General features: G+C 39.3%; 1 protein-coding gene across 2 annotated transcripts in view; it reads left to right on the forward strand.

The window, feature by feature from the left end:
- The window catches only part of ECI2 (enoyl-CoA delta isomerase 2), a 64,847-nt gene that overhangs the window by 47,196 nt on the left and 4,487 nt on the right, over positions 1-13,164 (forward strand). For both annotated transcript variants that reach the window (XM_048839764.2, XM_048839765.2), the window contains exons 4-7: positions 4,861-5,046; positions 6,320-6,389; positions 9,608-9,710; positions 11,155-11,275. In XM_048839764.2, coding sequence (XP_048695721.2) covers positions 4,861-5,046; positions 6,320-6,389; positions 9,608-9,710; positions 11,155-11,275 — 480 coding nt within the window. The remainder of the gene's footprint in view (positions 1-4,860; positions 5,047-6,319; positions 6,390-9,607; positions 9,711-11,154; positions 11,276-13,164) is intronic.

Raw genomic sequence — 13,164 nt, forward strand, 5'->3', positions numbered from 1 at the left:
CGCGTGGCCTGGGACCCCTGCTGGTGCTGGGGGGAGGGAAGGGTTGGTAGGGCTCGTAGACTCTCTACCTGGCTCCGCGTAGCTCCCTGGAAGCGGCTGGCATGTCCCTCCAGCTCCTAGAAGGAGGGAAGGCCAGGGAGGCTCCGCGCGCTGTCCCTGCCATGAACACTGGCTCTGCAACTCCCATTGACTGGGAACCGCAGCCAATGGGAGCTTCGGGAGCAGTGCTTGCAGGCAGGGGCAGCATGCAGAACCCCCTGGCCCCTCTGCCTAGGAGCTGCAGGCACATGCCAGCCACTTCCGGGGAGCCCGCCCCCTGAGGTAAGTGCCGCCCTGCACGCCAACCTGCTACCCCGGAGCCAGCTGCTGCAAATGTCACAGAAAGTCATGGAATCAGTGACCTCCATAACTGACACGCAGCCTTACTCCTGATGAGCTCCTAATTGACATCTTCTGTTATTTCAGCAACAGCACCAAATGTCCTCTGGAGTTAATCATGTTTTCAAGCTGTGCAGTGTGTAAGTCTGTAAGATATTGAAGCACGTAGGCATGCACTGGCTGTTGCTTGGCCTATATCTGACCCAGCTCATCCAGCAGTAGAACCATTGACCATCCTTCTTCTGGACTGAAGCAGCAACATGAGTTCATTCATGCAGCACCAAGCCCAAATCTGCAGCTATCAGTCTGCACAGTCCTCCTTTGCAGCAACATAAAAGGACCACAGATGCTGATCAGATTCATGCTAAGGTGACAAGTCAGGAAGACTAGGCCATAAGTGACAACCTAATGCAAATCAGGATGGGCCACGCAGAGCACAAATCAGCAACAACCAAAACTGAGCCAGGTGTAGCAGCAGCCACCAGCCAGTTATCAATAGCAAAACTGGACATCACAGCAGCAGCACTACTGTAGTTACGGTTGCATCACACTTTCTGTTTAAAAGTCAACCTGTCTAAGGCCTTTAAAATTAACATGCATATTTGGATTTCTTTGAAATTTGGTGTTTATCAGGAGAGTGCCTGGATAGGGTTAGGTACCCAATTTTGGGGTCATTTCAGCTAGCGGTTCTAGAGAGAGAAGCCCCCTCTCCCCAGAACTAGCCATTTTTCAAAAAGTTTCTAGGTGGGCTTTTTTGTGCGGTGCTAGAGATCAAACTGCTGATGTGATATGGGTCAAAAGACGTCTTAATCTGTCAAGTTTTACCCAAGGTAGTGCATGGCACCACTAAATCTTTGGGGTGCCCAAATTGAATGGTGTTTAAGAAAATGTACATTTTTTTATAGTGGGCATATTCCAATACAGAAAAATGGCAAGAGTTTCTTTTTCCCACCATTTTATATGCTTTAACGCTCAACTCCTTTAAGTGTTCTAAAATCTGAACAGTTACTTGAATTGCATTGAAATTCGATTTGCCTCAGGCGGCGTTAGTGGTCCAACCACAGGGTCATTTGACTAAAAGGTTCCCAAGTTACAGCCCCCCACCCCAAAAACCCAGTTTCCCTCTGCTGCCTTGTACTGTTAAACTGAGCCCTGCTCTACACTACAGTTAGTCGACACAAGGCAGCTTATGTTGACCTGACTCTGTAAGTGTCTACACTAATATTTAGCTCCTGCCAACGTAACTCACTCACTACGCCAACTTAATAATTACCTCCACGAGAGATGCAGAGTCAGTGTCAATGTAGTTTGGTAGGCATTGTCAAGGTTCCTCCCCCACTCTGAACTCTAGGGTACAGATGTGGGGACCTGCATGAAAAACCTCCTAAGCTTATCTTTACCAGCTTAGGTCAAAACTTCCCCAAGGTACAAAATATTACACCCGTTATCCTTGGAATGGCCGCTACCACCACCAAACTAATACTGGTTACTGGGGAAGAGCTGTTTGGACGCGTCTTTCCCCCCAAAATACTTCCCAAAACCTTGCACCCCACTTCCTGGACAAGGTTTGGTAAAAAGCCTCACCAATTTGCCTAGGTGACTACAGACCCAGACCCTTGGATCTTAAGAACAATGAACAATCCTCCCAACACTTGCACCCCCCCTTTCCTGGGAAATGTTGGATAAAAAGCCTCACCAATTTGCATAGGTGACCACAGACCCAAACCCTTGGATCTGAGAACAATGAAAAAGCATTCAGTTTTTACAAGAAGACTTTTAATAAAAAATAGAAGTAAATAGAAATAAAGAAATCCCCCCTGTAAAATCAGGATGGTAGATATCTTACAGGGTAATTAGATTCAAAAACATAGAGAACCCCTCTAGGCAAAACCTTAAGTTACAAAAAAGATGCACAGACAGAAATAGTTATTCTATTCAGCACAATGCTTTTCTCAGCCATTTAAAGGAATCATAATCTAACACATACCTAGCTAGATTACTTACTAAAAGTTCTAAGACTCCATTCCTGTTCTGTCTCTGGCAAGAGCAGCATACAGAGAGACACAGACCCTCTGTTTCTCTCCCTCCTCCCAGCTTTTTAAAGTATCTTGTCTCCTCATTGGTCATTTTGGTCAGGTGCCAGCGAGGTTACCTTTAGCTTCTTAACCCTTTACAGGTGAGAGGAGCTTTCCCCTGGCCAGGAGGGATTTCAAAGGGGTTTACCCTTCCCTTTATATTTATGACAGGCATAGTGTCAGTGTAGATGCTGAGTTGCTTACATTGACTGTTGCTGGCTTTCAAAAGCTATCCCACAATGCCCCATACTGACATGCTTCAATATGCTTGAGTGAAGTACTCCTGGTGAGAATGCATGCCACTGACGTGAGCAAAGCATAGACACGCACAAGTGATGTAATTACTGCATGGCTGTGTGCCAGCATAAGTTAGGTCGACTTAATTTTGTAGTGTTGGTGTGCCCTGAGCGATACTAATGACTAGATGAACTGCAGACCTCATCAAGATTGATGGCTTTGAACATCCTTCATTTAACATAACTATGGATAGGTAGGCGTGTGTGATTAACTTAAGACAAAAGGATTTTGACTGAGTGGCAGGAGGCTGCTATAATTTGTGCCTCCTGGGTGGCAATTTTATTTTGGGGGAATGTAATCAAAGTCTTGGGGGGGGTGGGAGGGTGAGGACGACGACTGGAATTAAATGTGTGAATGTTTCCTGGGAGGAGATGGACATTAGGAGGTGGAGGAGTGGTGGAATAAGGGGAGGGGGGCTTGGGGTGCAGCATGGGGAGGGGAATAAATGGGGATGGTTGTTAGGGGAGGGGAGAGGCCTTAGGGAAAATGGAGGAGGACTACCTTTTTCCCCCCTTGTCTATCTTTTAATAGTGTTAGATGGAATCTTGAGAGTGAGAGTGAATGGGTTGCAAGAGGAGGTGAAGAGCTTGTACACTGCAGCACTTCTGGGGTTGGAAAAGTAAAAATATGTGTGTTAATGGGGAGAACTGGGGCATTGCTGAAAGAGGGAAAAGTTAAGGTTGTGTGTAAACAAAAACCAAAAAACTTGAACCTTGGGTATGGGGGCATAAAGATGAGGTAAACCAGTGTATGCAAAATTAGAACTGAACTGAAATTGCTTTGGAACTCAACATTGGTTTAAATTTCCCTCCCCTTAATTTTTCCTGTGTCTCCACACTTACTGGTTTCTGCCAGAAACATAGAGGGTCTGTCATGAGATTCCAGAACAATTTTTAGACTAAGAAGCCTTTGGATAAGCATCCAGAAGTTTTAAAGTACTTCTGTGAATTGAAACTTTTGAGCTCCACCTATCATTAGGAAGAAGTTTCCCAAATCACTTGGAAGTGGGAAGAGAAAAGGGGAGAGAGAAGGTGAGGGTTTTTCTGGTGTTGGTTTTTCTGTTTTTTTGGGGAGCTAGCTGACCAGTCTTATGCTCTGATCATTGTTACTGGCAAATCTTTCTGTTTGGAAGGTTACCACTTGTAATTAAATGTTTATTCCCATGTCACCTCTTAGAGTGAGAGAAGAGCAAGTCTGGGTCATTCTTGCACCCTAGAATGAATAAAGACTCTTATCACTCCATAAAAGAATTCAGATTACGAAGTGTAAAGATTTGAGATATCAGTATTTTACATATGGAAGTTTAAAAAAAAAAATCTGTTGAGCAATCTTATCAAAATAAAAGACTGATGCATACAGAAAAGCAGTTCTCTGATGAAACTATAAGAGCTACAAAATGTGTGTGTGGGTGTTTGTAGATGGTTGTTTTAAAATGGGCGCTCTGCACCCTGTAGAATGAGCTGAACAACTCGTATTACTAGAGAATAATCCATTCTTGAAGTTCAAGTGACACACCCAAGAATTTACAGTATTCTTAATCTTTACACTGTTAACAGATTATTTTTTTTGAGAACTTCATATTTTATTTTGAGCTGAACATTTAGTTTTCTTTCTTATCTGTAGCTTACTGTTTAAAATGTGTCTTACCCTCCTTTTCTGGCATTTTATTTTCCATCAGTACTTACATTCTGAAATAAAATTTTTGTTTTGCTGAAGGAATGTCCCAATGTGTGTCTCAGTATAGAATACCTTGAGAGCTCTCTTGTCCCAAATCTGGAAAACCAAGTGATGATCCTTGCCTTTTAGCATATTCTACCATAAGGATTTTCAAGACAGATATTTTCCCCCTGAAACTGGCAATGCTCAACACCATCAAAACCTTTGCCATTGCTCTCACCAGACACAAAACGTACGAAGTGTTCATTCAGTAAACATCCTTATTTGCATCTTGGTCACCTTGATGAACATAGCTTCTATTTAAACAGATTTTTCTAGTTTGATTTACACTGAGAAGAAATTCCTATTTTCAGTTCATCATTGCATTAAGCACAGGAGACTGAGCTGGACTCCAGCATTTTTTAATAATATTTTTGGGTTTTCCTCCCCACAGGACAATGCCAGACAGAAATATGTTGACCTTGTGTCAGGTTTGGTCTCTTCTGAGTCTTCTAGCCAGGTGAAAGATACCACTGCGGACAGCAAACATGGATATGAAACCCTACAGGTTACCACCACAGACAACATCACTAAGATAATGCTAAACCGCCCTGAGAAGAAAAATGCTATCACCACACAGGTAAAGACATTGACATTAGGGGTTAAATATGATCTTACATCAGGTTAAAAACCTGGTTTCGCTGACATATGGTGGTGAAGTTTTATAACAACTTTTTGGAGTATCTTTCAAATATTGTGGGCCCAATCCTATGAGATGCGGACTTCCTTTACTCCCATTGAAGCCAATGGGAATCGAAACCTTCAGCACTGAGCAGATGAGACCCACGGTTTGGTATAGTGATGCATGTGGACACATGGTGAACAACTACGTTTTTGTGAAGTAACTTGGAAGAATATACTGTGCTAATGCCCAATCATAGCCTCAAGCAGCAGCTGCTCTTCCTCTTAGTATTTGTCTCTTCAGCATAATACCTTAGTGGTGTGTTTTCAAAAGCAGAAAGCTGCCTTTTATTTTCCCTCCAGTTCTGGTGTGTCCTTCATTTCCCTGCTATTTCAAACAATTTATGTAATTCTTCTGCTTCTATTCAGTTTTTCCATTTCAATCTTTTCTTTAGCTTTGAGTTGATGTACAGAAACTAATCACCTTGATAGCGATGTACAGCTTTTTAAAGTTCTGATTTTTTCAAAAGCTCTTAGTGTTCACCTAAATCCTACCCTAACTTGAGACTATAAACTGCAGAAAGGCTCTACTGTGGTTCATTTAAAAGACTGTGAAATGCTTTCAAATCTACTAATGAAAAACACTATAAAAGAATTAGGTATCATTATTATTAATTTAAACATATGTACAAGACCTCTCCATAGCCCTGTCTAAACCAAGGAATATGTAAAATTCCCTAAACTGTTTTTTTTGCAAAGTTGTATGTGTGTCTAGATAGCTGATCTGCTTCTGCAACTAATTCCAGCAGCATAGAATGTTCAGGGGAATCCTGATGTAGGAGCTGCAAAGCTGGCAGCCAGATTAGGGCCTGGAATCTGATCCTTTATGTTTTATATTTTTAGCTCTTTTTAAATTCACATATGTATAATGTCATTTGTCAGGTTTTAAAATAAGTTTTATTCAATTCATGTGCACTTTTTAAGGGGCCTCATTCTGGTCTTCAAACTTGCATCTGAAATGTTACGCACGCTCCTCTGTGGATATAAATATCAGACTGCAATATTTAACTATTGCAGGCATACATGACCTGTGGGCATACATTGTAGGCACAATTTTAGAGGCAGTCCTTGGAAAATTTGGCCCTTCCAAGTTCTTGATTTTCAGTATGGGTTTTCTTTTGTGACATCACAGCTTTTTTCTTATGTGCTTTTTTCATCCTTCTTTTACATAGATGTACAGAGAAATTATTCAAGCACTTGAAGAAGCTGCCAAGGATGACTCAGTCATAACTGTAATAACAGGTATCACGTTTCACGGACTTCTCAACCAAATTTATTTCTCTTTTTTTGGAGAGATGAATTTTACCTTATTCCTAAATATAATGTTGACAGATCAGTGGCGCGCTGCCCCCAGCAGCAGCACAGAAGTACGGGTGGCAATGGGGTGCTAGGAAGTCTGCTGTAAAAAGTGATATTTGTATATTTTAGTAAAAGAGCAAAAGACTGAAGGTTCTTCACGCCTCTCCTGAGAACCTTTTGCGCCCCCCGGTTTGCGCACCACTGATTTAGGTAACCGTTAGCAGACTAAGGCAGAACTGTGTGTAAACAAGGAAACTAAAATAAGAACACTTCCTTCCTCTTTTTTTCCTAGGGCTGTTAATTTAATGGCCGTTAACGCATGCGATTAACTCAAAAAAATTAATCGTGATTTAAAAAATTAATCGCAATTAATCACAGTTGTAATCACACTGTTAAACAATAGAATACCAATTGAAATTTATTAAATATTTGTGGATGTTTTTCTGCATTTTCAAAAATATTGATTTCAATTACAACACAGTATACAAAGTAGACAGTGCTCACTTTACACTGTTATTTTAGTACAAATATTTGCCCTGTAAAAATGGCAAACAAAAGAAATAGTATTTTTCAATTCACTTCGTACAAGTACTGTAGTGCAATCTCTTTATAGTGAAAGTGCAACTTACAAATTTATAGTTTTTGTTATATAATTGCACTCAAAAACAAAACAGCGTAAAACTTTAGAGCCTACAAGTCCACTCAGTCCTAATTCTTGTTCAGCCAGTTGCTATGGGAGATAATGCTGCCCGTTCCTATTTACAATGTCTCCTGAAAATGAGAACAGGCATTTGCATGGCACTTTTGTAGCTGGCATTGCAAGGTATTTACGTGCCAGATTTGTAAACATTCATATGCCCCCTTCATGCTTTGGCCACCATTCCAGAGGACATGCTTCCATGCTCGTGATGCTCGTTTAAAAAAAAAATGCATTAATTAAATTTGTAGCTCAACTCCTTAGGGGAGAATTGCATGTCTCCTATGCTGTTTTACCCACATTCGGCCATATATTTCATGTTATAGCAGTCTTGGATGATTACCCAGCACATGTTCGTTTTAAGAACACTTTCACTGCAGATTTCACAAAACGCAAAGAAGCTACCAGTGTGAGATGTCTAAGGATAGGTACATCACTCAACCCAAGGTTTAAGAATCTGAAATGCCTTCCAATATCTGAGAGGGACGAGGTATAGAGCATACTTTCAGAAGTCCTAAAAGAGCAACACTCCTATGTGGAAACTACAGAAACCGAACCACCAAAAAAGAAAATCTACCTTCTGTTGTTGGCATCTGACTCAGATGATGAAAACGAACATGCATCAGTCCACACTGCTTTGGATGGTTATTGAGCAAAACCCGTTATCAGCATGGATGTATGTCCTCTGGAATGGTGGTTGAAGCATGAAGGGACATATGAAGCTTCAGTGCATCTGGCACGTAAGTATCTTGCGACGCCAGCTACAACAGTGTCATGCGAACGCCCGTTCTCACTTTCAGGTGGTATTGTAAGCAAGAAGCAGGCAGCATTATCTCCTGCAAATTTATTTGTCTGAGCGATTAGCTGAATAAGAAGTAGGACTGAGTGGACTTGCAAACTCAAAGTTTTACATTGTTTTATTTTTGAATGCCGTTATTTTTTGTACATAATTCTACATTTGTAAGTAACTTTCATGATAAAGAGATTGCACTACAGTACTTGTATTATGTGAATTGAAAAATACTATTACTTTTGTTTTTTACAGTGCAAATATAAAGTGAGCACTGTATACTTTGTATTCTGTGTTGTAACTGAAATCAATATATTTGAAAATGTAGAAAATATCCAAAACTATTTCAATAAATGGTATTCTGTTATTAACAGCGTGATTAATCACGCAGTTAATTTTTTCCCAAAGTGTCACAGCAGAATCTTTTCAAAATAATGTTATAAGTTCTTTAGCAGATTTGCACTTCCTTCTGCCTCTAAATATCCTTCTGAGATGCTAAGTTGTGAAAGTTACTGGAAAATATAAATTTTGAGATATTTGTACAACTTGCATACCTCATCTCCAGCATGGGGGTGTTGCTCTTGGGTTTTTGTTTTGTTGGTTTTTTTAAATTCTCCGCTGTAGTCACAGTTTGGTTATATATAATATGTATCAACATAGTAGAAATAACGGTTCTTGATAAGCTAATAGAAAATCTACACTTGCATGTTTTCTTGTGACCAATCAAAAAATGTAAGTAACTTAACTTAACTTCTCTTATATGGTCTGTGAGCCCTGAATGCATGTCATGTCCATCATTAAAAACACACATTCAAGATTTGGGTTTTGTACCAATACTAGTAACTTTGCTCAACTACCCTTAAAGCAGTAAGAAAGGTAGTTTTGTTGGCATTTGTAGGCCACCCATCACTATGGTATCTGGGGGGTGGTCTCAGAGAACCATAAAAACTGGCAAGGGCCCAATCCTGCAAATACTTACGCATATACCTTTATGCCGCTGATTATTAAAAAGGACTAATTGGGCACAGAGTTCTGAATGTGTTTAAGTGTTTACAGGATTGGAGCCTTCAGCCATCATGATAGAATATAATATATGTTCGAGAAACAGGAAAGAATCATCCAGTCAATGTTCTAATTTTTAACCACACCCTTTCTGTTTGAAAATTGTGGTCCCAGTAACCTTGTATTGTAAGATGCTAGTCTTTGTAGTCTTCACTGTAGATTACTATCTTTTTTTTTAAAGGGACACAACATGAAATTTAGGGGTTTAGTTAAGATTCCCCTGTCAGTTTTGAGGGGAGAGGAAAAATCTATAATTGTATTTTCCTATTTGTTTTTAAATGTGTTTTCTCTCCTTTGTTGCTGTGTGAAAGACCCATACAGACAGGGGAAAATGACTATTCACAAAGCGTGATCAGATGCAAAAAGTAAACTGAATTTTTTTACCCCTAACTTTCATTTTCACTGCTTTTAGGTATTGTAACAAAAAATATCAGAACTAATATTGTTAGGTTGAAGATATCCTTTAACAAGGAATTGTTTATGCTTTGAAGCAACTTCTTAATTACTTACCCTAAATATCTAAAGTTAAGCTTTCTCTTCTAAACATGAGAAGAAAGCTTGAGTTTCTTTATTTTGCCTATTCAGAAGTTTTTGTCTTTATATTGTCTGCAGGAAATGGGGATTATTACTGTAGTGGAAATGACCTGAATAACTTTACCAATATCCCACCCGGTGGAATAGAGAAGATGGCAAAAGATGCTGCAATATTACTCGAGTAGGATTTTTTTTATATTGTATGTGCATACACTACTGTAAAGGGTAGGATATTATTTACTTGACTTAACTCAGGGTTACAGGCTCCAGCCAAGAGTAGGGCTCTGTAGTACATACACATAGTAAGAGAGATCTGTCTCAGAGAGTTTACAGTGTACATAGACAAGAGTGGGAGAAAGGAAGTATTAACCACATTTTACAGATGAGGAAATGAGGCAGGTCTACATTAGAAACCTTTGCCAGTATAGTAATGTCAGTGAGGGATGACTCTGGGATTTTTTATTTTTTTTTAAATGACATTTCTGTACTGGCAAAAGCTCTAGTATAGATGCAGTTTTACAGTATAGCATATTTTGTTGAGGAAACCAGTAGAAGCTATACCAGCAAGAGCACTCTTGCTGGTATACGCTACATCTCCGTGAGGAGGCTTTGCTCATGTAGCAAAACCAGCAAACTTTTTCTAGTGTAGACTAGGCCTCGAACTGAACACATCTCTTGAGTCCCAATCTCATGCCTTCACTAGAAGACCATACTTTCTCCCTATATGCTGAACAATGAAAAATTATAGTTTACAGTCTTACGGTAGATTGGGAGATAATACAGTGCAGTAAGATGCAGGACAAATATAGGGCAGGTATGTGGGATGAGACTGTGGCTGGCATATATATTTGAACAGGCAGAAACTGATCTTTTTGGTTTTAAAAAAAAAAAAGATTAGGAGATCTTTTACCTTCACCATTACTTCTTTGTGCTTATAAATTTGAGAGGGAAACTTTGGGAAATACTCTTACTTTGGATTCCTGACTAAAGCATCAGATGCTACAGTAATGCACACAAGAAAACCCTAAGTTAGGTAGATAAGTACCTGCTGCTTTCTATCCAATATTTAAAGATAAACTGCAAGTGAAGGGCTGCAGGACTGTCTTCACTTAGGCAAGTGACCTGTGGACCTCAATTTCCCCCCCAGGAGATGACAACAAGACTCAGATCTATTTTGAAAACTTTTTATCTCAGTATGTGATAAATGGCCCCATTAATCATGCTAAGTTGAGGATTCAGCACTATACCTAAAATTTCACCTGTTTGGTTTTTAATTTCAAGTTCTGTTGAGCCTTATCCCTTTTACTCTTGTGGTGCCCTTGTATTCATTATGCTGCTGACATCCCAAAATGAACATGTGTTGTACCCTTCAGGATATAAAATAATTGTGTAGAATACAATAGAACACCCTTGTGTGACCCTGTATCGACAAGCGGTACTGAGGCTCCATGGTAGTTATGACATGGTTAGCCTGGAGCATGCTGGGGCATCATGGCAGAATAGAAACTAAACAGCATTACACAAGCATAGACTATGTAACTAGTCTCAAGTTTTGCAAAAGACTGGTCTTCCTCATCAAAAGTTAATGTGTCATCCTGACAAATTCTGCTCCTTCCCCTCTCCAGGAACTTTGTCAACCATTTTATTGATTTCCCTAAGCCATTGATTGCAGTGGTGAATGGTCCAGCTGTTGGAATCTCTGTAACTCTTCTTGGGCTCTTTGACATTGTGTATGCTACTGACAGAGTAAGTAAACTGCATGGCTGATATCAATCCAATATTTGTAAATCCCTGTCTACAAATTTGTGGGAATGAAATTTCCCAGGGTAAGCTGCACCTGTGTAAGCACTGCTTTGCATCAGTGCAGCCCATTTACAGTAGGGGTTTGCACTAGTGTAACTAAACTGATGTTCTTACACCCATGATATTTCTCTCATGTAGATATGGCCTGTAATTTGAACACAGCCACCAAGAGTAATGAGACTTGATATGACTTCTAGCGAAGAAAAGTCACTACATGTTGGCACAGTAAAGGGTAGATGATGTGAAATTATGCTTTTAATTAGTTTGTTAACAATTAGGCCATTTTTACCAACTATAACCAATTCCATTAGCGAATCGGAATACAATAAACTAATTTTACCCAATGTATAATTAAAAACCTCATGACAGCTTTTCTTTAGTCACATCAGAGATGGCTGAGATTACCAAATTTACTGTACAAAGAGCCATGCTAAAGCTTGACCTAAAATCCAAATACATATGCAATATAGATTGCTACTGTACAAAATAGGACGCATCTGTCATTCATTTGTTGTAAATTATTCTTTACTGCTTCTACACAATTAATTTTCTCTCTGGTCTTGAGGCCCATTTTCTCATTCCTCCAACAAGAGATATTATTTCTGTGCTATGCCCTTAAACACCTAGTGTGAAACGCAGAATTCTGTGGTTTTGTTTTGTTTGTTTGGGTTACTATTCTCTGTGCCGAGGAAACCGTGGTAACAAACCCTGAATTGCCAGATTCCTTTGCTGAACTTTCCCAACAAAAATCTGGTAAACATTAAATAGAACAAATGATGTATTGTTACCATCTCATATTGGAAATTGTACAAAAACTAAGAGTCCTACGGTGGTGCTAGAAGCTGTGTGCAGCTTGGTGTGAGTAGAAGATAAATTTTAAACTGAGTGTGATACCCCATACCAATAAAATGAGAGAGATGTTCACTCAAATTTACATGGCTGGCATATTTATTGCCATTATCTAATGGTACAGAAGGTCCATACTCAGATAAAAAGTTTTGGAAGAGAAATGAATCCACATCATATTTGAGGCAAACCTAGGATATAAAAACTCTAGGGTTGGGTTTTTTTTAAGACAACCTATTACCTCCTGAGCTAAAAAAGTAATCCTTAATGGGTACCCATCTCAGATTGTTGCTTCAGCATTTATATCAATCAAACTTTTTTCTGCCAATCTGTTGGATAGTAGTTCATCATTCTAAGACTCGATATAGTACATGCACAAATTAGTATACAGGACGTTTCATTTAAAAAAAATGACCTTATTTAATTGTCTCACTGTATAACTGTTTGTAATAGAGTAGAGGTGCCCAGCCTTTATTAGGGTGTGGGCAGTATTGGAAACTTGGCAGGAACTTGAGATTCATACTCAATTTGCATGCACATTTATGTTTTTAAAATAGAAGATACTCAGTGAAATCCAGCAGTTCAATTTTTTTTTTTTTTTACCGTTAATGAGTTTTAACTTGGAGCTAGTTTAGGGTTCCATGTGACACCACATTGTTCACCTTTGCCATAACTTCTTTATGAAAATGTTCAAGGTTTCAGCTCTGAAGCAAGTGTGTAACAGAATTTAAGTGGGGAGAAAAAAGTCTTACAATATTTAAAAAAAAAAAAAAAAAGCGTGCTATGATCCTTTACAGACAATTTATCTGCATTGCTGTAAATTAAAAACTGACCTGTTCAGAAGTGATATTTTTGCATGTATTTATGCGACTTACCTATTTAACTTCTGGGGGAAATGTATGTAAATATTCCATATGAAAAAGTGCTGCACATATGTACTAGTTAGGTTCCCTCTCCCCCAAAAAGGGTTTCAGTAGTCAAATTTA

Source organism: Caretta caretta, chromosome 2 (genome assembly GCF_965140235.1).
Source record: "Caretta caretta isolate rCarCar2 chromosome 2, rCarCar1.hap1, whole genome shotgun sequence".
NCBI classification, from domain to species: Eukaryota; Metazoa; Chordata; order Testudines; family Cheloniidae; genus Caretta; species Caretta caretta.